The sequence below is a fragment of the Pan paniscus genome, chromosome 12 (assembly GCF_029289425.2).
Source record: "Pan paniscus chromosome 12, NHGRI_mPanPan1-v2.0_pri, whole genome shotgun sequence".
Taxonomy (NCBI): Eukaryota; Metazoa; Chordata; class Mammalia; order Primates; family Hominidae; genus Pan; species Pan paniscus.
In genome coordinates, this window is record NC_073261.2 from 99,295,858 (window position 1) to 99,323,415 (window position 27,558).

Sequence of the window (27,558 nt, forward strand, 5' to 3'; positions counted from 1 at the left end):
AAAAAAGCGGCTGCCCTAAAGCAGTCCCTCCCACCCCAAGCAAGAAACACGTAAAGGCAGGGCGCCCTTCCTTAAAAAGAAAGAGAGAGAAAAAAAAAAGAAAAAAGTGTTTATTATAGGCAACACCAATGGGAACTGGTATTTGTCTACACCAAGGGAGTGCAATTTTTCATCTTCCAATGGCGGCCTCAACCTTGAGGCGAATCCACTGGCGAAAGATGCCTTTCTAGGAAGCAGAGCTCCCTGACTGGGCTAAGATAGTTCAGATTGATCTTAGGTCAATGGTAAGACCTATGTAGTTCATGAAGTCTTGGCTTTTCGGCGCTGGGTCGCCCAAAGCAGAATGGAGACGGATAGAGTGGTGGATCCCAGAATCCCGAAGAACATAAGCAGTGAGAACGAGCCCTGTGAACAACAGACCAAAAAACATCCCCATACAACGTTACATGGAGGGCCACATCCTAACACCTAGTTCTTTCCTAATATACCTATCACTTTGTCTAGGGCAATTCTATAGTTTTCCACCTATAGGAAATTTGTATCAACTCCTGGTCTTGTGGCTCTCCTTTCTGAGAAGACTTGCTCTATGCATTCCTTGTATCCCTAGTTAGACGGCCTAATTCCTCACCTGGCGCATACACTTGTATCCATGGAAACCATCAGCACAAACACACTGCAAAAGACCTGGACCATCAGGTACACAAGATCCATTCTCAGGACACATTTCTGGAGGCCAGAGAGAAATAGAGAACATCACTTTATCCATTTCATTAGGCATATTTCTCAAATTATCTGTTTCAACTTAGATTCTCTCAATCATTGCTAGGATAAAGGAAGAAGAAAGAAAATTACAGATAAAAACAGTAACAATAATGTCAGGCCTCTGAGCCCAAGCTAAGCTATCATATCCCCTGTGACCTGCACGTATACATCCAGATGGTCTGAAGCAACTGAAGATCCACAAAAGAAATGAAAATAGCCTTAACTGATGACATTCCACCATTGTGATTTGTTTCTGCCCCACCCTAACTGATCAATATACTTTGTAATCTCCCTTACCCTTAAGAAGGTTCCTTGTAATCTCTCCCACGCTTAAGAAGGTTCTTTGTAATTCTCCCCACCCTTGAGAATGTACTTTGTAAGATCCACCCCCTGCCCGCAAAACAGCGCTCCTAACTCCACTGCCTATCCCAAAACCTGTAAGAACTAATGATAATCCCACCACCCTTTGCTGACTCTCTTTTTGGACTCAGCCCACCTGCACCCAGGTGAAATAAACAGCCTTGTTGCTCACACAAAGCCTGTTTGGTGGTCTCTTTACACGGACACACGTGAGACAAATAATAGAGTATATCTTAAGATCTTTTCTTTCAAAGGGGTTATAGCCCCAGAACTCTGAATGAAAGGCACTTAAGCAACTTTGTCTTTCTGATCTAAAGTGGAAAATACAAGGGAGAAAAGACAATTCCCAGAAGTTTGGAGGTAAGACAGCATACCTGGGTCCCCAGTGTTATTGCAAAGGTTCTTTTGCCCTTGACAGATTTGGTTGTCTATATAAGAGGTGATAGTATTCCAGGCATTAATTCCTCCAGGACAGTTGACATCTTGTGGCAGTATCCTAAAGAGAAATGTGGTCATAACATGCAAAGTTGCTAAACTCACAGCATCATCCCTCTTTGATTCTCTTCCCATACCCTTACTCACAGAGTCTGGAGCTGAGTAAAGCCACGGAAGGTGTTGGCCAAGTCACCTTTGAGGGGGTTTGCTTGCAGGTCTCTGCAAAGTACACAATGTTAGCACTTTCGCATCAACCTACATTATATTAGCCTTTTGGGTGGGAGGTACCTAACTACTTACATGATGACAGTGGTATGTGCCTGATGAAAGTTTGGACCAGGGTCCTCCAGAGAACAGTTCTGGAGATCCAGCCTGAGGAAATAAAGTAATCAATATAACTGTGTGTTCCTCTTTTTCTTCAGCCACGGCACAGTTTGTATTTGACTACACAACCCCCTTTTCAGCTAATAATTGAACACAGCTGTGTTCAGAGTCACACACTAGGAGCTGTGGTAGACATTTTAATTCTGCATTATCCAATAGAATCGCCACTTGCCACATGTAACTACTTAAATTTAAATTAATGTACCTTAGGCTGGGTGTAGTGACTCACTCCTGTAATCCCAGCACTTTAGGAGGCCAAGCGGGGGAGGATCACTTGAACCTAGGAATTCGAGACCAGCCTGGGCAATATGAATGAGACCCTGACTCTATAGAGAAAAATTAATTTAACCTAAAAATTCAGTGTCTCATTTGCACTAGCCATATTTCAAGTGCAAATGGAATAACCACATGTTAGTAGCTACTGTACTGGTTAGTACAGATACGGAACATTTTCCTTTTTTGAGACAGAGTCTTACTCTGTTGCCCAAGTTGGAGTGCAGTGGCACGATCTCGGCTCACTGCAACCTCCGTCTCCCGGGTTCAAGCAATTCTCCTGCCTCAGCCTCCTGAGTAGCTGAGATTATAGGCACATGCCACCACGCCTGGCTAATTTTTGTATTTTTAGTAGAGACGGGGTTTCACCATGTTGGTCAGGCTGGTCTTGAACTCTTGACCTCGTGATCCGCCCATCTGGGCCTCCCAAAGTGCTGGGATTACAGGCATGAGCCACCACGCCTGGCTTGGAACATTTTCATAATCACAGAAAGTTCTATCCGCCAGCACTGTTCTAATCGGTTATGCATCTATCGGGAGAAATCTGTGTTTCTTGTCTACATTAGTGAATCTCATATTATGATTTTCAGATCCACGGAGGGCCTTTAAATTAAAAAAAAAAAAAAGCAAGTCACATAAATCAAAGTTTTTTTCCACATGTATTTTCTACCATAGATTGGTTGTAAACTGCTGGACATTAAGGATCATGCCACGTTATTTTTTTCTTCAATATCTACTGCTATCCATTCCTTTATTCTACAAATATTTACTGAGTCCCTACAAACTGCAAACACTGGGAGAATGTTAAAAATATGTAACACAGTATTTTGGCCTTTGAGTGGCTTACAATGTAGTTAGAGGAACAAGAGCACTGCCCAAAAATAAAAGCACTGTAAACATTAAATTACAATATAAAAGAAACCACAGGACGGTGTATAAATATATTTGAGTGGACACTAAAGATTACAGAAAGTTTTTAAAAAAGGTATTACTGAATCGCTTGAACCCAGGAGGTGGAGGGCGCGGTGAGCCGAGATCATGCCATTGCATTCCAGCCTGGGCAACAAGAGTGAAACTCCGTCTCAAAAAAATAAATAAATAATAATTTAAAAAAGGTATTACTCTGGAACTTAGTAGTAGTAAATATTCACAAAAGATGTTGGAATTGAAGGATGGATATTTCCTAATTTGGTAGAGGAAGGCAATTTCAGGTATGGAGAGAGGCCTGAACAAAGGTGGAATACCTTTGAGGGCAGGCAAATCTGGCTGGTGCAGACCATTATGGAGGTTTGAGTGGACAATTGGAAATAATGTTGGAAAAGTGGGTTGGGACTAGTATGGTACTTAATGGTTTGAATTTTGTCCTGAGAGCAACAGACAGTTACTAAATATAGTATTAAAGCAGGAGAGTGATAATGGAAAATGTTGGTTTTCTAAAAGCTTAATACAGAGAAGTATTTAGGTAGATGAAGGAAAGAAGAGAATGGAAGCAAAACGTAACATTCTGAGTTTGAAGTTAGGGTGCACTCAGTAGGAAATGCTTAATAGGAAGCTAGAGGTACCCGTATGTACCTGGAGTGTGGAAAGGTTAAAAAAGACACTAAAGAGATCTAGTTTTGGTAGACATCTGCGTGATGACTACAGCTGAAACCATAATAGGTGGATTCTTTAAATAATATAAGGGTATAAAAGCAGCCAGGCTAAGGAATGGCCTGTATCCAGCATCTAGGGATGTCTTCCCCTCACCCCAAGATGGTGCCCTTCTGATTCAGGCAGCAACGGGCATGCAGCATTAGCTCTCGTGTCGTTTTACAATAAAGGGCCACTTTTGACAAATTTTGCACGCTCCCTGGACATTGGGTGCATATCTGCAGAAGAGAAAGAAACATTAGAACTCCAGAAAGAAAAGCCAAGAAAAGAACAAACGGCGATCAAGAATTAACTGCCAGTACACGTTTCCAGAATTCCTCTAACACGGGGCCGATAAATGGATAAACGGCTCGTGTCCCACCCTTGTAACAGGCTAGGCTAGGAGATGCCATTTCTTCCTCCAGAGTCCTGCGCCGAATCAGCTCCCGACACTTTCAGTACCAGATATCGCACAGGGAAGGTCCTCATCTCTGAAGATCACTATTCGAACATATTTATTATGCTTTCTGCAGAGACTTCTCAATCTGACAGCCCTAGTTTGGCGCGGTGTAAAAGGACCGCAGGTACGTAAAGAACTCATCAAGCATTACAAAAGAAAAGTACAGCCCTACCACCGCACGATATATGGCGTTCGTGCGTAGAGAGATTACACAAGAGCCAGAGGACCCGTCCGTAGAAAGAACTTAAAGTTATTCTAAAATTAAGGGGCGAAATCAAGTTTCACAGGTCTTTGAAAGTCGGCAGGACTGGGGCGCCGAAGGCCTGCACGGCGTGAGTACTTGGGAACAGGACCTGGCTGGGCAGGGTCGGGAAGCGTCAGGGACGAAATCAGAGCCGCAGGCCCGCCGAGGAGAAGGGGGAGCCGCTGGCGAGCGCGACGCACGGCTGGCCAGCGACCCTGCTTCAGCCCGACCTCAAACTTGCTTCTGTACCTCGGGTAGCGCCAGAGCCCTTTCCACGCCCAGAGCGAGGAGCAGGGCGGCAGCCCAGGGCACCAGGGTCGTAAGACTACCCGGGCCGTGAGGCGCCATTTTCCGTTCCCTTGGTGCTCCGCTGCTCGCGCGACCCGGCCCCGCGGCCCCGCCCCGCAGCGCGTCAGGCCCTCTTCCCCGGGCGTGGCCTAAGCGGCCCGGTCCAGTCGCCCTGGGGCTGCTTGGGGGCTTTTCCTGCTCGTGGAGCTCTGCGCTGGTCTTCATGCGCCCCAGCTCTCTTTCGGGGACACTGGCCGACCCCCTCTTCCTTTTCCCCTTTAGTGAAGGCCTCCCCCGTCGCCGCGCGGCTTCCCGGAGCCGACTGCAGACTCCCTCAGCCCGGTGTTCCCCGCGTCCGGACGCCGAGGTCGCGGCTTCGCAGAAACTCGGGCCCCTCCATCCGCCCTCAGTAAACATGGCGGCACGGCGAGCGGGGCGGGCAGGGGGCGGGGCCCCCGCGGGCTCCCGGCCGGGCTCTGGCTACCCACGTGTGGAGACCGGGCAGGTGGGCCTGGAGAGCGTGAGCCGGTGCCGAGAGGCACCGGGGAGCGGCGTCTGAGCCGGGGCGGGGACAAGGGGGCGGGGAGGGGCGGAGCGAGCAGGCCTCCGGCGTGGGTCTGAGAAGATCTTAAGTGCGAGCGGTAAGGTGGTGGTCTCCGCCGCGTAGAGGGAAGCGGGAAACCGGGAAAGAACGAGGGTGAGGGTGATGAGGGAAGGGCAAACCTCAAACTCCAGCGGGAGGACACGAGCCTGGATCGCCCCGGGCACCTAGTCCTCTTCACCTCAATCCTGATAGCGCATAGCGTCCGGGAGCCTGGCGAGGAGGTAGGAGCGGGATAGACGCTTCCCTAACTCATTTTCTTTGCCTTCCCAGGAAAAGGGAGCGATGTTGATCTCAGGAAGCACAAAGGGACCTTCCTAGCTCTGACTGAACCACGGAGGTAAGGGAGTGCGTTGCTGCCCCAGGGTGGGCCAGCGCCCTGACTGAAGGGCGCCAGGGGATCCCTGCTCCCGGCGCGACAGTGTTGGTTAGGGCCAGCCAGAAAGCTCCTTAAAGCCGACCCAAGTGATCATCTCGAGTAGCCGAGCCAGGCTTCCCTTCCACATTACCCCCATGGTGTCTGCCTGGAAGTTCCTGAAAGGTTTACGTTTAGCTGGCTGGCAAATTTTCTAAGGTGTTAGTAGCTATTAGCATTTTAAGGAGGGCCCCCAAAGCCTTTCACACCTTGAGGAATTATAGGCCACAGGACAGATTTTGAGGGAATCTTTTTGGAACAGTTAGTCCTGCAGTGGTCTCATTGCCTTTTGTAGGAGTCAATGCGATCCACTGCAGTGTGTGACCAAAGTGAGTTCAGGTTTTTATTTTTATTTTTATTTTTATTTTGAGACGGAGTCTCGCTCTGTCGCCCAGGCTGGAGTGCAGTGGCGCGATCTCGGCTCACTGCAAGCTCCGCCTCGCAGGTTCACGCCATTCTCCTGCCTCAACCTCCCGAGTAGCTGGGACTACAGGCGCCTGCCACCACGCCTGGCTAATTTTTTGTATTTTTTAGTAGAGACGGGGTTTCACCGTGTTAGCCGGGATGGTCTCGATCTCCTGACCTCGTAATCTGCCCGCCTCGGCCTCCCAAAGTGCCGCGATTACAGGCATGAGCCACCGTGCCAGGCCAAGTTCAGGTTTTTAAAAGGGGTCCCACATCACTGCCTGTAATCCCAGCACTTTGGGAGGCTGAGGCAGGCGGATCGTCAGGTCAGGAGTTTTGAGACCAGCCTGGCCAATATGGTGAAATCTCGTCTCTACTAAAAATACAAAAAAAAAAAAAAAAAATTAGCTGGGCGCGGTAGCACATGCCTGTAGTCCCAGCTACTCAGGAGGCTGAGGCAGAAGAATCACTTGAACCCAGGAGGTGGAGGTTGCAGTGAGCCGAGATCGTGTCACTGCACTCCAGCCTGGGCGACAGAGCGAGACTCCGTCTCCAAAAAAAAAAAAGGGGGGGGGTCCCACAATCTGCTGTTTGTGCCTTGGCGTGTTATAGTTGTAGTGAAACAACAGCTAGCTCTTGCTTTTGGCCGCCCTCTTTCTGGAGAGATGCAAGACCATAGCGTTTGGATCAATGTAGGGTGTTTAGAAAACCACAGATCTGTTCTCAGAATCTGGTCTGTTGCTAGGTCAGGTTTTTCCTGTCTTCCCTGGGGCTCTCTCAGGCCATCCAGGGGAATTCTCCATACATCACGCAAATAGAATTTTATCAGGAAGTCCCATCAGCAGAGTGTCTTTATTTCTGTACCTCCGTGTCCCATACTGGGACCTTCCTTCCTGTCTCTGGCCACCTACCTCTCTAAACCACTAACCCTATAGTTAGTTCTTTGTTCTGTGTTCTTTGCACACAGGAGACCTCTTCTTTCCTCTTACTCCCCAGTAGTTCCCATCATCTCTATCATAGCAGTAAAAACTTGCCAAAGACGAATGAGAAAACTCAGGGTGTTGCAATGTGCAAAGGCCCAGGGCACGTTTAGGTTAAACCAGAGTTTAAGCCTGTTGGGAATCTTGTAGAACATGTGATCCAAGAGTTGCCAGCCCTGATTTTCCCTCTTTATTGGCCCCAAGAGGTTCAGAGTTCAGGTTTAGTCTGCATGAGGCCATATCTTGCCAGCCAGCCAGTGTCTGCCCAAGAACACACTGCGGGAGAGCGGAAAGACAGCCTAATCTTTCTCCTAGTGGGCAAAAGCAGAAGACATAGTTTATGTTAGTCTGTCTCTTGATTAGTTGAAATCTAAACTATGTCTTGTGAATGACTGACTGCAACACTCTGCTCCTGCCCTGGTTCTGGGAATAGTGAGGACAGGGCCCTTGGTGAACACCTGTCATAGCTGCAGACAGCACTGTTTCTTTCTCTCTTGTTTTGTATCATGCTGCATAACCTTGAGCAAGTTATTTAATCTCTCAGTTTTCTTGTGTTAACTGGAGAGTATTCGTGTCTTAATTTGAGACATGCTGTTTTGAAAATGTTAGCTTCATTATGTATTATTACTAATGTTCATAAAGCACCTCACACACTGCTGGGTTACATAGCAGGTGTTCAGCAAATGTTAACTGTCGTCATGTTAGGCTGTCTAACTACATGGCATTCTCTGGTGTTTTTTCCCCATACCAATAAGTACCCCAGAGGATTGCCTTTGAAGACAATATGATATGCTTGGAGAACAGACAGGGTGGATGGTGAATCCCTAGACCTGGGTTCTAATTTATGCTCTGACAATAGTCGGCTCTGTGCTTTTGGAAAGGTCACTTGAACTATCTGAGCCTTAGCGTGTTTATCTGTGAAATTGTCAGTGGTGGGGGGTTGGTTGTAATAGTGGTGTCCAAAGATTTAAGATTTTAAATATTACGATCCCTTCCCTCTTTCTCTGAGGATTGTGGTGTATTCTTGGGGGATTAACATTTCTTGTGCAGGAGTTAGAAAATCAACTTTCAACTTTCCCATGTTTTCAGTTCCTTCTTTCCAACTCCCTCCCGCACAGAGTGCCAAGAGTACTTTAGGCTGAAAGCCTAATCCATCTAGGAATGCTGTTGAATATGAGCTCCCTCTTCCCTGTTCTGGAGCCTCTAGGGCTGAGTTGGAGTTTGGGGGCCATAGGGTGATAGGGCCATTTGGAACACAGCCATTGGTTCCCTGAAGGGGCCAGAACAAATGACTGCTGAGCTTCACCCCACCCCCAATTCCTGATCTCTCACCTCAGCTACTCATAGAGCCAGATCCTCAGCTCTGCAGCTCCAGGCAACTCTGCCTCAGAACAGGGATTGCTTCTCCAGGTAGGTGTCTGTCCCCAGCAGGATACGACCACTCTCTTTGGCTGGTCCCTTTGCCTCTCAGCTCCGTGGCTGGGTTGCTTCTCTCCAGAATGGAGAATCGTCATTCTGAAACCCTGACTCCAGCATGGTGCCCTCTCACCTTTCCCCTCTCACTTTTGAATCCTGCCGCTCTTCCTGCGTCTGCTGTTGACTGTGATGTTGCAGGTAGAGGGGCTGAGAGGTGGGTGGCAGCACTTATCTAGTGGTGTTAGGGAGAACCTTAAGAAAGGGGTTGGCCTGGGGATACCTGAAATGGAGTCTGTGGCTGCCACAGAGGCAGTCTCACTGATGATCAGTTAGAAGGGTGACACTGGGGATCACAGGAGGCGAGGGCCGAGGCCAGGGGCAGTAGGGGAAGCCCTGCTGCCATTAGTCTCCATGCTGTGTTTCCTGCTGGGCTGTGGCGCCAGGCTGGGCTCTGCTGGCTTAGTGTATTGTAGTGACTGGGTCTGTGCCTTCAAGTGGGGCCGGGAAATTCTGCAAAGAAACTTAGGCTAGAGTTTATTTTTCTTTTGGTACTCGGGTGGAGACCTAAGAAGGTTGTTGAATTTCACAGCTGTGCATACTCAAAGGTCCTGGCCAAGTTATATTGTCTCCTGGCTGTTGCACTCTGATGCTTCTCCCTCACTTATGTCCCCTACCAAACCCATACCAGGGCCTCTAGACCTTGAAGGGCTACCACTATGCTGGCTGGTCCACTTCTGATGGCATGCGATGTACAAGGCCCAAGGGTGAATGGCTACCAAGGCCAGATAGGCCTCACTAAGAGCTAATTCCTTTGCAGCTCACCCTGGACAGTATCACTCCGTGGAGGAAGACTGTGAGACTGTGGCTGGAAGCCAGATTGTAGCCACACATCCGCCCCTGCCCTACCCCAGAGCCCTGAAGCAGCAACTGGCTGCAGATCACAGACACAGTGAGGATATGAGTGTAGGGGTGAGCACCTCAGCCCCTCTTTCCCCAACCTCGGGCACAAGCGTGGGCATGTCCACCTTCTCCATCGTGGACTATGTGGTGTTCGTCCTGCTGCTGGTTCTCTCTCTTGCCATTGGGCTCTACCATGCTTGTCGTGGCTGGGGCCGGCATACTGTTGGTGAGCTGCTGATGGCGGACCGCAAAATGGGCTGCCTTCCGGTGGCGCTGTCCCTGCTGGCCACCTTCCAGTCAGCCGTGGCCATCCTGGGTGTGCCGTCAGAGATCTACCGATTTGGGACCCAATATTGGTTCCTGGGCTGCTGCTACTTTCTGGGGCTGCTGATACCTGCACACATCTTCATCCCCGTTTTCTACCGCCTGCATCTCACCAGTGCCTATGAGGTGAGTAGGGATGGAAGGGAGAAGTGCGTGGGACACTGGGGTTGGGGTGGAGAGGAGGGACAGGCACATAGGAAGGACCTGGGACCCTAGACCTCCTCCACCTAATGAGAGGGACAGAAAACTCATTGTGTGTTTATAATTCTTTCTCAGTGATGTTAGGTATAGGGGCAGGATTGGAGAGGAGGGTGCTATGCCGAGTAGGACTCAGAGTGGGTATGGGTTGGATATTCCCTCATGTTCCTGAGCATCTTGAGGGAATTTGTGTGTGAGTTGTCGGGGTGAAGTCAGGAGAAAAATCTTTTTTTCTGTATACCCAGTACCTGGAGCTTCGATTCAATAAAACTGTGCGAGTGTGTGGAACTGTGACCTTCATCTTTCAGATGGTAAGCAGAATGAGGATAGAAACCGAGCCTGGGGGATGTTGGGGGACCTGAACGCAAGCATGCTGAGGGAATTGGAGTCTCCCCTGCTCTCAGATTGGCAGGATTGAAATTCCTGCTAGAGGTCAGCATCTGTGAGGACCCCAGAGGCATCCTGCTGCCCATGCCTTCCAATTCCAGCACAGATACTGTGGTGGCAGCAAGCCAGAATTTGAGAGGAGAAGGAAGAGGGAAGTGAGCCTAGGTGAGGGGAAGCCATGGGCATATTGGCGCTGAGGCCCATCTTTCTTCCTCTCTCTTCCCACCATTCTCCGGCCCCCATCACATTTTTTCCACATGCAACAGGTGATCTACATGGGAGTTGTGCTCTATGCTCCATCATTGGCTCTCAATGCAGGTGAGGAGTCACACAGCCCCTGGCTTTCAGCCATGGTAGGTTAGGAAAGCACCTTTGGGAGAGGCAGATGGAGGAGCGTATGTGGAAAAGAACCTGACCTTGAATGGGGAATTAATTCACCGCTTGGGCCCTTGGGTGGGTCTCTACCAGAGGAAGGCTTGGTCCACCTCAATTGACAGCTAGTAACATGTTACCATGCCCTATCTGAACTGGTTAGTCAATACCTTTTGGTGGAGCTCTGCAAACATTTTTCTCCGTTGTGGTGAATGATTTATTTCATTGTTAATGACCAATGCTTTATCTCTGTGGCATGACGTGATTGCCCTACCAGGGCTTCTCCCCTGGGGAACCCTTTTCCAGGGATAAGAATGTGGCTTCTATGCTTACAGTGACTGGCTTTGATCTGTGGCTGTCCGTGCTGGCCCTAGGCATTGTCTGTACCGTCTATACAGCTCTGGTAAGTGCAGTAAGCCCTGGTGTGGGGAGGGGAAGGGATGAAGTAAGGAGGGGACATGGGAAGAGAAGGAAAAGAAGAGATAAGCTGAGAATATAGGTGAGGAGAATATAGGTGAAATTCTGGGGTGGTAAGATTTATGATAGGATTTAGCAGTGGGGATGGTATATGAAGGTAGAGGATGGGATGGGAATGATGTCAACAGGGTCACAGCAATTACATGCCTAATGGCAGGAGAGTCCCCTCACTGGTATTATGTTCTTAGGGTGGATGGTTTCAGGAGTGTCCAAGGGAGAGAATATAGTCATGGGTTCTTAGTTTCTGTTTCTGGTTGGGTCAGTAAAGCCCCTTCGTCATCCCTCTTTTATACATATCACCAGAGACAGAAACTAAAAACTGGCTTCAGGCTGCAAAAAGCCTAAAACAAAACAAAACAAAATGGAACAACAACAAAATAAGGCAGGTTGGACAAGCTGGGTTTAGAAGGCCTCTGTGGCAGGTTTGCTGTGCTTTCCTTGCAGGGTGGGCTGAAGGCCGTCATCTGGACAGATGTGTTCCAGACACTGGTCATGTTCCTCGGGCAGCTGGCAGTTATCATCGTGGGGTCAGCCAAGGTGGGCGGCTTGGGGCGTGTGTGGGCCGTGGCTTCCCAGCACGGGCGCATCTCTGGGTTTGAGTAAGTATACCCCTACTCCTGGCTGGGGTCTGCAGTGCCTGGGCACTGAGCCCATCCTAGAGGCTGGTCTCGGCTATAGTAAGCAGAAGGTAAACTGGGAAGCCTGAGGTGTAACAGCAGACAGTGGGAAACTGGTCCTGCAGAGATGGAGGGTGATTACAGGTGCCCGGCTAGTGTTTATAGAGAGTCAGGACATTACCTGGGATGAGTACCTGGAATGAGCCTGGGGTGGAAGAATGGAGCCTCCCTCTAACTGGCTGTGCTGTCTCTCAAGTGCACCCAGCTTCTTGCTTTCAGTCCCCCCCTTGGCCCTAGCAGTGGTGTCTCTCCTTTCCTGTCCACTGACTCCTGTTGCCAAGAGGGCAGGAAGGCTGTGTCTCTCAGGCTTTGCACAATGACTGGGTGGTGTCTGTTACAGGCTGGATCCAGACCCCTTTGTGCGGCACACCTTCTGGACCTTGGCCTTCGGGGGTGTCTTCATGATGCTCTCCTTATACGGGGTGAACCAGGCTCAGGTGCAGCGGTACCTCAGTTCCCGCACGGAGAAGGCTGCTGTGCTGTGAGTGCAGGGACAGGAAGGGAGTGGAGCAAGGTCTAGGGGAAGGGGTTCCCCAGAGATAATTGGGGTGGGGCAGGATGCCAGAGTGCATACACATCCACTGTGGTCAGGATGTGGGTCTCCTTTCTGGAGGTCAGGGGCACACACCTGAGGGTGTCTGTTAACGCCGGCTCTCCTCCTGGCACTGACCTCTTTTGCAGCTCCTGTTATGCAGTGTTCCCCTTCCAGCAGGTGTCCCTCTGCGTGGGCTGCCTCATTGGCCTGGTCATGTTCGCGTATTACCAGGAGTATCCCATGAGCATTCAGCAGGCTCAGGCAGCCCCAGACCAGGTGAGAAGGCACTGTTCTGTTCCCGTGAGGGCAGGCCTGGCCCCACAACAGGAGTGTCTAGGTAGGAAAGGACTGACTGCAGAAAGGACTCCCACCCTGGGTGGGAGACGGTTGTAAAATCCTTTCCCACTCTGAGATGCTAGGAATCTAGCATGTGAGGATTGCGGTCCCTAGCATCACCTAACCACAGTGCTCATCCTACTGGGGTGAGGACCTACCCTTACTGACTCCCCATTGGGCTCCATGTGCTCTGCTGGGAGCTATCACATACCTGGTCTCACCTAAGCCTCTAACAGCCTCATTTCACAGAGGAGAAAACAGACTCAATGAGGTAGCCAGTAAGCAGAAGTCACACTAGTAGCCAGAAACAGAGCTGCGGGCGAATTGTGTCATTCCCTCTGTAGAGCTCATTTTCTCTCCACTTAGTGTGTAGACACTTGGGTCAGCAGAGATGCCCCAGGCCCTGGCTTCCCTTGTAATGCACCCAGTCTCGGTAGACTCGCTGGGGCACATGTAAAGGGAGCTTCCCTGCAGAGCCGGCCCTGGGAAGGCCCCTCTCTGAGGACTGCTGTGCACCTCCGCTCTACTTGCAGTTCGTCCTGTACTTTGTGATGGATCTCCTGAAGGGCCTGCCGGGCCTGCCAGGGCTCTTCATTGCCTGCCTCTTCAGCGGCTCTCTCAGGTACCCACTTTGACGATTTCCCTCAGGCCTGGTGCACCTGACCCCTATTTGGTACAAGGTGATGGGTGGAGCGGGGTGGTAGTGGGTGGGGAATCCCTCTAAGTTTCTCACTGTGCCTACCCCATCTGTGTGGATGACAAGGGATAGCTCATCTTTGTAGGCCACAGCACAACAGAGATACCCCTGTTTTGGTTAAGAGTTCTTTTATGGTACCAGAAATTGATCTACTCAAATGAAACCCATATCCACATTCAAAAAAGGACTGTGTCCTTGCCTTCCAGGCCCGCTCTGAGGTGGCATCAAGTCCAACTATGAGGAGGTTTCTTGGTGGTACCTGTCATCTCCCCGCTTTAGGACACCATTTCCTCCATAGAGTCCCATAGAGCTGACAATTTTGCCTCGCTCAACTCCTCATCCTCTTCCTCTTTTTCAGCACTATATCCTCTGCTTTTAATTCATTGGCAACTGTTACGATGGAAGACCTGATTCGACCTTGGTTCCCTGAGTTCTCTGAAGCCCGGGCCATCATGCTTTCCAGAGGCCTTGGTGGGGTTATGCTTCCTCATCTCTTCAGTCTGGGTCTTTCTAAGCTTCATCCTGACCATTGTCATCAGTTTGCTGTAAAACACCCACTTTATCCGGGGCTCAGCACTTGCCTAATGAAGCACACAACCTTCCCTGCATGCATGGTTGTTTACATCTCAGGGCATGTCCTAGGGAGGTCTCTGAGTCACATAGGAGTGAGGACTTGGTGGGAGGAAGCTGGGGCATGATGTAATATGCCTTTTGTTTCCAGAGAGACAGAGGTGGTAGTTTGGCTGGGCAGGGAGCCTTGCTTTACCCCATTGCTTGTGTTAACTCACACCTTCTTGTTTCCTCTCCTGTCCTTTTCCCCCAGCCTTTGGCTATGGGCTGCTTTGTCTAGGAATGGCCTATATTTCCTCCCAGATGGGACCTGTGCTGCAGGTAATAACTATAGAGGGTAGGAAGCAATTTTAAGGGAGAGAAGGAATTGATTGAAACAGGAAGTTGAGAAGGGCAGCTATATTGAGGGGAATGACCGGGGGGCAGGCGTAAGAGATTCCCCTTTGATGGACCGTCTTTACTGTGAACAGACTTGCAAGCAGCCAGAGGACGCAGGGTCATTCCTGGGATGTTGTAGGCTGAGAGAGAGCTAAGGATCAGCCTCAGAGAACTCAAAACACATCCCTCTCCATCAGCCCCCTAGCAGCCTTTCCTGCCCTCTGGAGTTCTTTTTTTTTTTTTTTTTTTTGAGACAGAGTCTCATTCTGTTGCTCAGGCTGGAGTGCAGTGGCGCGATCTCAGTTGACTGCAACCTCCACCTCCCACGTTCAAGTGATTCTCCTGTCTCAGCCTCCTAAGTAGCTGAGGGACTACAGGCATGTGCCACCGTGTCTGGCTAATTTTTGTATTTGTAGTAGAGACGGGGTTTTACCATGTTGGCCAGGCTAGTCTGGAGCTCCTGACCTCAGGTGATCCTCCCGCCTCGGCCTCCCAAACTGCTGGAATTACAGGCATGAGCCACCGCTCGGCCACCTCTGGAGTTCTGATTGTTCCCACAGAAGAGACAGATCTGACAAGTGGGGCTCCAAGGTCATGGCTGGTGGCTATGCTTTATGGTGGGTCTGGGCATCTCTGAGTCTGTGTTCTTTTTCCTTTTCTTCTCACCCTGTCCTCCTAGGCAGCAATCAGCATCTTTGGCATGGTTGGGGGACCGCTGCTGGGACTCTTCTGCCTTGGAATGTTCTTTCCATGTGCTAACCCTCCTGTGAGTGATGCATCTGGATCCACAGTCATGTGTAGCAGGATGGACCTGGGGGTTGGCAGGGCTGTCACCAGGAGAGCTGAGGACTGCCGTGAGGGCTGGCAGGACTGGCCTTGTGACAGGCCTGCACTGTGTCTCGGCAGGGTGCTATTGTGGGCCTGTTGGCTGGGCTCGTCATGGCCTTCTGGATTGGCATCGGGAGCATCGTGACCAGCATGGGCTCCAGCATGCCACCCTCTCCCTCTAATGGGTCCAGCTTCTCCCTGCCCACCAATCTAACCGTTGCCACTGTGACCACACTGATGCCCTTGACTACCTTCTCCAAGTAAGGCGGGGCTTGCTATCTTCTTGTTTTCTCAAAGCCCTCCTTTGAGGGCTTTCACAGGGGTCTTGCTAAGGGATGGGCCACCAGAGGCCCCAGGGAAGTGTTGGGTATTGGGTCCCAAGACCCTGGGACCATGCAGGCAAGTAGAGATTGGTGCCCAAAGAATGCCCTGCCAACGAATTGCTTATTGTTCTCACCTCTGCTCTTCCCAGGCCCACAGGGCTGCGGCGGTTCTATTCCTTGTCTTACTTATGGTACAGTGCTCACAACTCCACCACAGTGATTGTGGTGGGCCTGATTGTCAGTCTACTCACTGGTAAGGATGTGGGATCGCAGTGCAGATGAGCACCGAGGGGTTAACAGAGGGCCCTAAGGGACTCTCGGGAGAAAGGCTCCTGCCCTCTGAGCTCTTGGGTGTCCGTAGCTGTCAGGCTTTTCTGCTGGGATGTAGGAGGTGGGTGGGGGCTGGGGTCTCTGGGGGCCAAGGGAGGACATGGGGCCCGCTGCTGTGGATGGTTCCACCCAGAGACTCAGAAGCACATTTCCATTCAGGGAGAATGCGAGGCCGGTCCCTGAACCCTGCAACCATTTACCCAGTGTTGCCAAAGCTCCTGTCCCTCCTTCCGTTGTCCTGGCAGAAGCGGCTCCACTGCAGGAGCTATGGCCAGGTAGTACCTGCTGTCCAAGTGACCCCTCCCTGCCCTTCTCCACAGATGCCACTGACTCTTCAGGTTCCCTTCTACCCCTTTTCTCTCCCCCTGCCCCGGGTGCCCCTCTCAGGATCAGCTAAGCCTAGGCTGTCCCGCACGGCTGTCTCAGGTTCTACCCACAGGACTGCACTGGCTTGGTGGGCAGAAGGATCTCAGGGCTCAGAGGAGCTCAGCCCCAGCCTGGGCCAGTCAGCTCCCCTCCCCAGCCCGGCCTGGGCCAGTCAGCTCCCCTCCCCAGCCCACCCTGTGCTCCCTGCTGTGCTGTGCCCTCCCTCTTTTCCCCCTGCTCTCCCTCCCGAACCCAGCCTTGCTGGGCTCCCTTCTGGCGGGGACCTTTTTTGTGTGAATCCTGTCAAGCACCCATCATCTGTCTTCACCAGTTCCACCCCTTTGGCTCTGTGTTTGCAGGACCACCTCATGGACACTGGCCTGTTTCCTGAGAAGCCGAGGAATGGTGTGCTGGGGGACAGCAGAGACAAGGAGGCCATGGCCCTGGATGGCACAGCCTATCAGGGGAGCAGCTCCACCTGCATCCTCCAGGAGACCTCCCTGTGATGTTGACTCAGGACCCCGCCTCTGTCCTCACTGTGCCAGGCCATAGCCAGAGGCCACCCTGTAGTACAGGGATGAGTCTTGGTGTGTTCTGCAGGGACAGGCCTGGATGATCTAGCTCATACCAAAGGACCTTGTTCTGAGAGGTTCTTGCCTGCAGGAGAAGCTGTCACATCTCAAGCATGTGAGGCACCGTTTTTCTCGTCGCTTGCCAATCTGTTTTTTAAAGGATCAGGCTTGTAGGGAGCAGGATCATGCAAGAAATAGGGATGGAAGTGCATCCTCTGGGAAAAAGATAATGGCTTCTGATTCAACATAGCCAGAGTCCTTTGAAGTAAGTGGCTAGAAACAGCACTCTGGTTATAGTTGCCCCAGGGCCTGATTCAGGACTGACTCTCCACCATAAAACTGGAAGCTGCTTCCCCTGTAGTCCCCATTTCAGTACCAGTTCTGCCAGCCACAGTGAGCCCCTATTATTACTTTCAGATTGTCTGTGACACTCAAGCCCCTCTCATTTTTATCTGTCTACCTCCATTCTGAAGAGGGAGGTTTTGGTGTCCCTGGGCCTCTGGGAATAGAAGGTCCATTTGTCTCCTTTGTTTAGAGCAAGCACGTTTTCCGCCTCACTGTCTCCATCCTCCACCTCTGAGATGGACACTTAAGAGACGGGGCAAATGTGGATCCAAGAAACCAGGGCCATGACCGGGTCCACTGTGGAGCAGCCATCTATCTACCCGACTCCTGAGCCAGGCTGCCGTGGTGTCATTTCTGTCATCCGTGCTCTGTTTCCTTTTGGAGTTTCTTCTCCACATTATCTTTGTTCCTGGGGAATAAAAACTACCATTGGACCTAGAATTTGGGCTCCTGTACTGTCTTCACCTGCTCTTGTCCACCCTACTGCATCCTCTGGTGAGGATAAGGAGTCCTATCCTATGTACAGGTCACCTTCCTGTGCTGAGGAGGGGGGCTGTGGCTTCAAGTCCCTGCTGTCCCTGTGTCTGCAGGGGACAGCGTTGTGCTCACCATGGTGGAAGATGCACACCCTCTCCTAGGGCTTCTCATCCCCTGGGGCTTACTTAGTCTGTCCCTTCTCCGGCCCCACTTTCCCTTTGCCAGAACCTTTTGCTCTCAGATTTTTACTTTTGGAACTGGAGGAAGAATGTTCCCATCTGATTTTAGAAACGGAACATTCTAGCTGGACTTTTATGGTCTTGTGAAGAACACTGTGCTCACGCCCTCCCACACCTGGCCTCTGCCCCTGCCTGGCCCTGTTCAGCTGCCCACATCAGCTCTGCACCAGCTCTCCGGGGTCTCTTAACAGAGACCGGGTCCCAGGCATATCTGAATTCAGCCTCAACTGAGGCCTTCTCCCAGGGCTTCTAGAGCACATTCCAGCTGTTCTCTCATACTCCATGTAGCTTAGGCCTGGGATGTTCTGTGTCCCTTTTTCTACCTCTACTCCAGCTCACTCGGTCACACCCCAGCCCCTTTCACCTCTGCCCTGGCCAGCCCTGTGGAGGAACAGGGCCTGGTTGTGCCAGAGCCAAGACACTAGCTACTCCCAACCTGCCTAGGCCTCATTTATATTCATGACGATAATATTGTCTCCTAATGGGTCTTAAACCTGTTGCCCTGGATTTTTTTTTCCATTCCACAAGGCTCTGGTCTTGAACATAAACATTCCTTCCAGTATGGACTTTAGGTGTCTGGTCATGATCTATTCTCAGTCTGGGAAGGTACTTTGACAGGCCAAAGGTGTGTCCACTTAATCTACCATATTTCAGACATGCCTGAGTGGTACTCCAGGGAGAACTGGGGAGAATGATCCCCAGGGTTTAATTTGCTGAATTAGGTAGGGTGGAAGTGAGTCTATGTAAGAGGACATGGAAACATGTTACGAGGGGCCCTTGGACTCAGGCCTATTTTGTTTTGTCCTGTGAATTAAAACTTCAATGATGGGAAGATAAGCCTATAATTATTATTTAGAAAAGATTCCTTTGGGAGACCGAGGCAAGAGGGTTGCTTGAGGCCAGGAGTTCCAGACCAGACTGGGCAACATAACCAGATCCTGTCTCTACAAAAACAAACTAGCCAGCATGGTGGCATGAGCCTGTAGTTCCAGCCACTTGGGAGGCTGAGGTGGGAGGATTGCTTGAGCCCAGGAGGCTGAGGTTGCAGTGAGCCAAGATTGTACCACTGCACTCCAGCCTGGGCAACAGAGCAAGACCTTGTATCTAAAAGAAAACAAAACACAACAAAATCCCTTTTCCTTCATAGATTGTTTTTGGGGAATGCAATCGAATCTATCATGCCAGACTCCCAAATTCAAGCCTTATTTGTTTCCTGTTTCAGGTGTCCTGGTAGAGCTGCTTCTAGGACAAGGTCTTACCAACGGAGGCAATAGAAACTGAGAATGTCTGTAAAAACTAGAAGTGGACGATTTATATCTCAAGCCCTACAAGAAGGAGAGACTGGTGATTGTCACCAAGAACTGTTGAGGGAATGGGATCATCTCTGGATTCTTAGGGCCTGATCTCTAAACCCATTTTCTGGCCAAGCCAGTGTCTGTAGGAGAGTTGAGAGCAGGATGCCCCTCACTGCTGCCCTTGGTCCAGGGCTTTACATAAAAAATACCACATTGGTCATATCTGCAAACATTGGGATTGTAAAGTGAGTAATGCCCAGAACTGCACTCTGTAAGTCCTCCAAGAACTGTGCATCCTTCCAGTAGAAGTGAGGACAGTCCCCGAACATGCCAGGTTGACTCTGCCCCGAGGTCTGCCCTCTTCTCCGTAGTCCCTCCTCCTGGGACCCAAGGGCACTGTTCCTTGGTTAACTACCTTACCCTACCAATCTGACAAAATTGTAGACCTAAGTGGGACCTCATTTGTTCAGTATATTTATCAATCACCTACTACATTCAAGGGCCTCACTTTTTTTTTTTTTTTTTGAGACAGAATCTTGCTGGAGTGCAGTGGCGCAATCTCAGCTCACTGTAACCTCCGCCTCCTGAGTTCAAGCAATTCTCTGCCTCAGCCTCCTGAGTAGCTGGGATTACAGGCACCCGCCACCATGCCCAGCTAATTTTTTGTATTTTTAGTAGAGACGGGGTTTCACCATCTTGGCCAGGCTGGTCTTGAACTCCTGACCTCGTGGTCCACCTGCCTTGGCCTCCCAAAGTGCTGGGATTACAGGTATGAGCCACTGCACCTGGCCAGGCCTCACCTTTTATACAGCTAAAGAAACTGCTATGCCACCCCAGGACTCTACCAGGTGTCAATCTGAAATTCTTGCATTTTAACTATATTTGCATAGAAGAGGAAATAAGAATGCCACAGGATTAAAAACTTTCAAGAGTTATGATATTTAAGGGCAAGTGGCAAAAAGATCCAATTCGTACAACTTTCAAACCTTATAACAGAGGGCAAAGATGCTCTTTCATTTCTAACATAGTAAACCTTTTTCTTCGTGCAGCATTTAAAAAGTACTGTTTGATGGTTACGAGGGTGTAGTCTAAGGCTTGGGTTCAAATACTGGTGCATGCATTTAACCTTAAGCTTCAGTTTCTTCATCTGTTAAATGTGAAATTCACAGGGTTAAGGACTCAAAACTATGTTGCGTGCATATATGTACATATATGTATATATGCGTTCCTTAAATATCAGTTATTGTAATAATTATTCATTGTAGTTTTCAAAGCACTTTTCATATACTACCTGATATTATTCCTTGGGAAAGAAATACTTCCCATATCATCTGCGTTTTTAATATATAAAGTAACTGGATTGCTTGACTGGTAAGTGCTTGAGGCAGAGCTAAAATGAGGGTCTGTGACTCCCAGGAGCCCACCAAGTTGTATTTGTGTTGTCATGAAAACAATGTCCTTTTGGGTAGGATATTGTTACCTGTGTTCACAGAGTGTTTTCTGGGACATCAGTCCCTAGTACAATGAGGTGCTAAGTTGGTGGCGATGGTACTATATCATTCTAGAATCTTTCTGGAGCAGTGGCTTGAAAACTTTTTTGACTGAGACCCACAGTAAGAAATATATTTTACGTCATGATCCAACACACACATAAATTACATATATGTTTGTTTCTTTTTTTTGAGACAGGGCCTTGCTCTGTTTCCTAGGCTGGAGTGCAGTGTCACCATCTTGGCTCACCATAACCTCTGTCTCCCAGGCTCAACTTGAGCAATCCTCTCACCTCAGCCAGGGCTACATGGGGAAGTAGTTAGCCAGGGAACAACCCATAACATGATGTGAAGAACTCACATCAATTACAAACAAGGTAGTTTGGAGCCATTGACTTGATTCATGCTAAGATGGCTGCAGTTTTACCCAGATTGCTTTTACAATATCAGTGCAAATATCCATAGAGTGAAAACAGCAAATTACATTTTAGTATTACTGTATAAGAAAACAGTTTTCCAATTTCATCCATGTCCCTACAAAGGACATGAACTCATCATTTTTTATGGCTGCATAGTATTCCATGGTGTATATGTGCCACATTTTCTTAATCCAGTCTATCATTGTTGGACATTTGGGTTGGTTCCAAGTCTTTGCTATTGTGAATAGTGCCGCAATAAACATACGTGTGCATGTGTCTTTCTAGCAGCATGATTTATAGTCCTTTGGGGACTGTTGTGGGGCGGGGGGAGGGGGGAGGGATAGCATTAGGAGATATACCTAATGCTAAATCATGAGTTAATGGGTGCAGCACACCAGCGTGGCACATGTATACATATGTAACTAACTGCCACATTGTGCACATGTACCCTAAAACTTAAAGTATAATAATAAAATAAAATAAAAAAAAAACAGTTTTAACTTTAGTGACCCCTTGATGTGATCTCAGGGACCCCTAGGGTTTCGTGGACCACACTTTGGGAACTGTTGCCCTAAACCAGGAGACATACAAGAACTATCATAATAACACACTAACCTCAGGCCAGGCGCCATGGCTCACGTCTATAATCCTAGCACTTCGAGAGGCCAAGGCGGGCAGATCACTTGAGCTCAAGAGTTCAAGACTAGCCTGGCCAACATGGAGAAACCCCATTTCTACTAAAAAATAAAAATAAAAATAAACGAAAAAATTAGCTATACGTGGTCGTGCACGTCTGTGAGCCCAGCGTGAGCTGAGATCGCGCCACTGCACTCTAGCCTGAGCAACAGAGCAAGACTCTGCCAAACAAAACAAAACAAAACAAAACAAAACAAACAAAAACATAACCCCAATCTGGAGACAACCCAAAAGTCCATACAATCTAGTGTTACGTGCTTACAGGGGTGCTATGTAGCAATGGCAAACAAATTAACCACAATCACACACGTTGACAGAACAATGTTGATCAAAAGAGAGCAGTCACAGAAGGAAACACTATGATTCTCTTTGTTAAAGTTCAACATGGAAAAAATTAAGCTCTATTGTTCTTGGCCCCATAAGAAGGTGGTAAAACCATGAAAAAAAGGCAAGGCAATGATTAACCCCAGGGTCAGGATAGTGGCTCCTTGAGGGAAGAGGGTGGATGATGTGGTCAGGGATGAGCTTTAAAAGTACCAGCACTGTTGTAGCGGACATCATAGAGGTTCACTTTATTTATTTATTTATTTTCTCTTTGAGACGGAGTTTCACTCTTGTCACCCAGGCTGGAGTGCAATGATGCAACCTCAGCTCACTTTAACAAACTAGCCAGCACGGGTTCAAGCAATTCTTCTGCCTCAGCCTCCCAGGTTCAAGCAATTCTTCTGCCTCAGCCTCCCGAGTAGCTGGGATTACAGGTGCCTGCCACCATGCCAGGCTAATTTTTGTATTTTTGGTAGAGACAGGGTTTCACCACATTGTCCAGGCTGGTCTCGAACTCCTGACCTCAGGTGATCCATCTGCCTTGGCCTCCCAAAGTGCTGGGATTACAGGTGTGAGCCACTGAGCCCAGCCTAGATGTTCACTTTAAACATTACAAATATGTATGTATTAAATGTGTGTATCTCACGGTAAATATTTTAAATCAATTGATATCACATGATGATCATTGGCATTGCTATCTATTTTCAATATATTATTAAGGAGAAAAAGCAAGATGCAGAATAACATATAATATGCTACCATTTCTAGTAAAAATGATGAGCAAAAGAATATGTCAGTACTTGGCTGGCCGCAGTGGCTCACGCCTGTAATCCCAGCACTTTGCGAGGCCGAGGCAGGCAGATCACGAGGTCAGGAGATCGAGACCATCCTGGCTAACACGGTGAAACCCTGTGTCTACTAAAAATACAAAAAATTAGCCGGGCATGGTTGCAGGTGGCTGTAGTCCCAGCTACTTGGGGGGCTGAGGCAGGAGAATGGCGTGAACCTGCGAGGCGGAGCTTGCAGTGAGCCAAGATTGCACCACTGCACTCCAGCCTGGGCAACAGAGCGTGACTCCATCTCAAAAAAAAAAAAAATATGTCAGTACTTGTTTGCATATGCATAAACTATCTCTAGAGTACTATAGAAGAAACTAACAATGATCACTGGCTGAGAGAGGGGCCAGCAGGAAGGGAGACAGGGGTAAGAGGGGCCTGATCTCTTATCTCTGTATGCTTTTTTTTTTTTTAATTCTTTTTGATTTAGACATGGCTATCACAGAATTTCTATGCCTTTTTATACAATTTATAAAGGATAATATTTTAGTATTAGTAATACAAGAACAATTCCTGTATTACTAATACTAAAATCAATTCCTTCCTTCCTTCCTTCCTTCCTTCCTTCCTTCCTTCCTTCCTTCCTTCCTTCTTTCCTTCCTTTTTCTTGAGACAGGGTCTCACTGTGTTGCCCAGACTGGAGTGCAATGGTGCAATCATGGCTCACTGCAGCCTTAACCTCCTGGGCTCCAGTGGTCCTCCTACCTCAGCCTCCTGAGTACCTGGGACTACAGGTGCACACCACCACTCTTGGCTAATACTTTTGAATTTTCTTTGCAGAGATGCAGGTCTTATCTTACCATATTGCCCAGGCTGGTCTCAGACTTCTAGGCTCAAACAATCTGCCCACCTTGGCCTCCCAAAGTGCTAGGATTACAGGTGTGAGTCATTGCACCCGGCCAAAGTATTTCTTAAAGCCCTATACATCTGGAAGTTTAAAAATACTCCTGAATAACATCTGCATTAAAGAGAAAATCACACTGGAAATTATAAATCCTTTAAAAATGTACTGCAGCTAGAGCATCACATAGCAAAAACTGTGGCTTTAGATGGGCTATCTTAAATGTTGAATAATCTGATGGGCAAAAAAGAAAATCTCATTTAATTTGCTTTGTTTGATTAGTATTGAGTTTGAGCACCTTTCTCTTTTTTTCTCTTTCTTTTCTCCTCCTCCTTTTTCTTCTTTTTTGATTTAGATTTTTCTGTGAACTTCCTGGTCACATCCTTTGTCAATTTAAAACATTGTCAGAACTCTGTATATGTTCTGAATAGTAATTTCGTGCAACAGTTTTTTCCCCTCACTCCCTTTTCCTTTAAATTTGATTATTTTAGTATTTCTTTTAACTCAAGTTTTAAATTTTATGAACGCAAATCTCTCAGTCTTTTATAGCTCCCATTGTTTGTTTGTTTTTGAGATGGAGTCTTGCTCTATTGCCCAGGCTGGAGTGCAGTGGAGCGATCTCGACTCACTGCAACCTCTGCCTCCCGGGATCAAGTGATTCTCCTGCCTCAACCTCTGGAGTAGCTGGGATTACAGGCGCACACCACCATGCCTGGCTAATTTTTTTTTTTTTTTTTTTTTTTTTTTTTTTTTTTTTTTGAGACGGAGTCTCACTCTGTCGCCCAGGCTGGAGTGCAGTGGCGCGATCTTGGCTCACTGCAAGCTCCGCCTCCCGAGTTCAGGCCATTCTCCTGCCTCAGCCTCCCGAGTAGCTGAGACTGCAGGCGCCTGCCACCATGCTCGGCTAATTTTTTTTGTATTTTTAGTAGAGACGGGGTTTCACCATGTTGGTCAGGAGGTCTCCATCTCCTGACCTCGTGATCCACCCACCTCGGCCTCCCAAAGTGCTGGGATTACAGGCGTAAGCCACCGTCCCTGGCCCAGCCACCGCGCCCGACCCAGCTCCTGGGTTTTGTATTTTGTTGAGGAAGGCATTTACTACCCCAATATTAATAAAATATAGTTTAAATATTTAATATTTCAACTTTTCTCTCTAAATATTTAATCGTTTTACCACCTGTGTTTGATGTGATGGGGTAGAAGATTCAATCTAATGTTATTTTTCCCTTCAGTGGATAGCCAATTATTTCATACAATTTATTGAAAAAGCCACTCTTCCTTCAAGACTTTAAATGCCACCACTATCATAAGCTACATTTATATTGCAAAATCGATTTATATTTATAAACTTTCTGTATATTTAGATCTACATTTTCATATATGGCAGGGAAAATTCCCACTCATAATCTTTTTAAAGATTTTTTTTTTTTGGCTGTTATTGAACATTTCTCTTCCAAAAGAGAATCAGAATTCTCCAATTCCAATTTTAAAACCCTATTAAGATTTTATTAGGATTGTATTAAACTTATAGACTAATTTGATTGTCTCACATGACAACAGCAGAGAAACTGCTTTTCCTGAACGATGTGAGTGCCACATCTGTGTGGCTTTCCATTCAGTTTTTCATGTGTGAATTTTGGTTACTTGCTTTTGACAGGCAATCTCAGAGAGCCCTCGCTCTGTCTGAATTGTCCACAAGGGGTCCCCAATATCCAAAGTATGGATGGTGCTTATAGTGAGCTCCCCTCTCAGTCTTTGCATAGGCACTGTTATTTCAAAATGGCAAGCAGGCTGATTATTAAGGCTCAATTAACTTGCATTATTTGCATGTAGAAATGCAGTAGTGATCCTAACCAACCTAGTTTAATCACCTCGACAGATTGAAAGAAGCTTTCCATTTACTCTGCAAAACATACTGACCAGTGGGCAAAGCCCACTGAAATCCCACAGCTAGTGGCTACTCTGAAGCAATCGCACACACGTGACTCTCCCACTGGGTTGCCAAGAATCAGTTGTGTTTTTTTCTCAAATCTGTGTTTGCTGATTGTACAGGTATTCTAATCACCTTGTTGTTATCAGGTGGGAGCAGAAGGCCAGGTTCCTCACAGAGCCCCCATTAACACCCTGGGAGGAGCACCTCATTACGTTTGGGCAGGGGTGTTAAGTTCAGGCTCCCCACTAGCCTCTGCTGACACACCGTGGCTGGGGAGGAGTGCTTCCTACGTGGTCTCCAGTGACACTGTGGGTGTGGGACTTTCTGATGCTACGGATTTCTATTCTGAACCCTTTATGTAAATGGAATCATAACATATGTGGCCTTTTGTGCCTGACTTCTTCACTTACCATAATGTTTTCAAGGTTTATCCATGTTGTAGCATACATCAGGACTTCATTCCTTTACATTGTAGATGTACTACATTTTGGGCCAGGTGTGGTGGCTCACGCCTGTAATCCCAGCACTTTGGGAGGCCGAGGCAGGTGGATCACCTGAGGTCAGGAGTTCAAGACCAGCCTGACCAACATGGTGAAACCCTGTCTCTACTAAAAATACAAAAAATTAGCCAGGGGTGGTGGTGGGCGCCTGTAATCCCAGCTACTCAGGAAGCTGGGGCAGGAGAATCACTTGAACCTGGGAGGCAGAGGTTGCAGTGAGCCGAGAGTGCGCCACTGCACTCCAGCCTGGGCGACAAGAGTGAGACTCCGTCTCAAAAAAAAAAAAAAGGTGTACTATATTTTGATAATTTTCTTTGTTTTGTGTTTGTTTTTTTTTTGAGATGGAGTCTCACTGTCACCCAGGCTGGAGTGCAGTGGCGTGATCTCAGCTCACTGCAACCTCTGCTTCCCGAGTTCAAGTGATTCTCCTGCCTCAGCCTCCTGAGTAGCTGGGACTACAGGCATGCGCCACCACGCCTGGCTAATGTTTGTATTTTTTGTAGGGACAGGGTTTCACCATGTTGGCCAGGATGGTCTCAATCTCTTGACCTCATGATCCACCCACCTTGGCCTCCCAAAGTGTTGGGATTACAGGCGTGAGCCACTGCACCCGGCTGATAATTTTCCATTGCATGGATGTGTACTACATTTTGTTTATCCATTCATCAGTTCATGGACATTTGGGTTGTTTCCATTTTTGGTTATTATGAATAATGCTGCAATGAACATTCATGTACAGGTTTTTGTGTGGACACGTTTTCATTTCTCTTAGTTATATACCTAGGAGTGGAATTGCTGGGTCATGTGGTAATTACGTTTAGCCTTTTGAGGAATTAGCAGACTGTTTTCCAGAGTGGTTGCAAACTTTACATTCCCAGCAGCAAACTTATAAGAGTTCCTATTTCCTTTGGGAGGCCAAGGCAGGCGGATCACGAGGTCGGGAGATGAGACCATACTTGCTAACACAGTGAAACCCTGCCTCTACTAAAAATACAAACAATTAGCCGGGCGTTGTGGTGGGCGCTTGTAGTCCCAGCTACTTGGGAGGCTGAGGCAGGAGAATGGCCTGAACCTGGGAGGCGGAGCTTGCAATGAGCCAAGATCCCGCCACTGCGCTCCAGCCTGGGCGACAAAGCGAGACTGTCTCAAAAAACAAACAAACAAACAAACAAAGTTTCTATTTCTCCAAATTCTTGTCAACTCTTGTTAGTGTCCATCTTTTTTTTTATCTTAGTAGGTAT

The 27,558-nt window shown here is 48.4% G+C and overlaps 2 protein-coding genes across 14 annotated transcripts; one reads left to right on the forward strand and one right to left on the reverse strand.

The window, feature by feature from the left end:
• Positions 1-94: 94 nt before the first annotated feature.
• ATRAID (all-trans retinoic acid induced differentiation factor) lies at positions 95-5,403 on the reverse strand. Of its 2 annotated transcripts, none has more exons than XM_003827089.5 (7): positions 4,797-5,403; positions 3,961-4,082; positions 1,858-1,929; positions 1,705-1,776; positions 1,497-1,618; positions 629-726; positions 95-405 (listed from the first exon to the last, which is right to left on the reverse strand). In XM_003827089.5, exons 1-7 carry the CDS (start codon positions 5,250-5,252, stop codon positions 301-303), a joined length of 1,047 nt encoding a protein of 348 aa, XP_003827137.2. In that variant the 5' UTR covers positions 5,253-5,403; the 3' UTR covers positions 95-300. The 2 variants fall into 2 exon arrangements, with proteins under 2 accessions (XP_003827137.2, XP_063450722.1); XM_063594652.1 differs by lacking the exon at positions 4,797-5,403 and adding an exon at positions 4,167-4,297.
• SLC5A6 (solute carrier family 5 member 6) lies at positions 4,503-21,470 on the forward strand. Of its 12 annotated transcripts, none has more exons than XR_010109212.1 (18): positions 4,503-4,635; positions 5,710-5,776; positions 9,470-10,002; positions 10,320-10,385; positions 10,728-10,779; positions 11,169-11,236; positions 11,755-11,909; positions 12,328-12,468; positions 12,669-12,798; positions 13,392-13,480; positions 13,914-14,026; positions 14,379-14,446; positions 15,183-15,269; positions 15,410-15,591; positions 15,804-15,907; positions 16,144-16,259; positions 16,710-17,187; positions 17,458-17,708. XR_010109212.1 is itself a non-coding variant. In XM_063594650.1 (17 exons), the coding sequence occupies exons 3-17, from the start codon at positions 9,610-9,612 to the stop codon at positions 16,854-16,856; spliced, it is 1,911 nt and encodes a 636-aa protein (XP_063450720.1). In that variant the 5' UTR covers positions 4,503-4,635; positions 5,710-5,776; positions 9,470-9,609; the 3' UTR covers positions 16,857-17,708. The 12 variants fall into 12 exon arrangements, 5 of the variants coding, with proteins under 5 accessions (XP_063450720.1, XP_034808713.1, XP_034808714.1 ...); XR_008624401.2 differs by lacking the exon at positions 4,503-4,635 and adding an exon at positions 4,933-5,244; XR_008624402.2 differs by lacking the exons at positions 4,503-4,635; positions 17,458-17,708 and adding exons at positions 5,106-5,244; positions 19,206-21,470.
• Positions 21,471-27,558: the final 6,088 nt, after the last annotated feature.

Bases quoted from the DNA above. Each gene is read 5' to 3' on its own strand.
- ATRAID (XM_003827089.5), bottom strand. From the start codon at position 5,252: ATGTTTACTGAGGGCGGATGGAGGGGCCCGAGTTTCTGCGAAGCCGCG. The intron at 4,083-4,796 runs GTACAGAAGCAA...TCTCTTCTGCAG, and splicing joins GGGCTCTGGCGCTACCCGAG to ATATGCACCCAATGTCCAGG. The intron at 406-628 runs GTGAGGAATTAG...TGTTGTTCACAG, and splicing joins GATACAAGTGTATGCGCCAG to GGCTCGTTCTCACTGCTTAT.
- SLC5A6 (XM_063594650.1), top strand. From the start codon at position 9,610: ATGAGTGTAGGGGTGAGCACCTCAGCCCCTCTTTCCCCAACCTCGGGC. The intron at 10,780-11,168 runs GTGAGGAGTCAC...CTATGCTTACAG, and splicing joins ATCATTGGCTCTCAATGCAG to TGACTGGCTTTGATCTGTGG. The intron at 15,592-15,803 runs GTAAGGCGGGGC...TGCTCTTCCCAG, and splicing joins CCCTTGACTACCTTCTCCAA to GCCCACAGGGCTGCGGCGGT.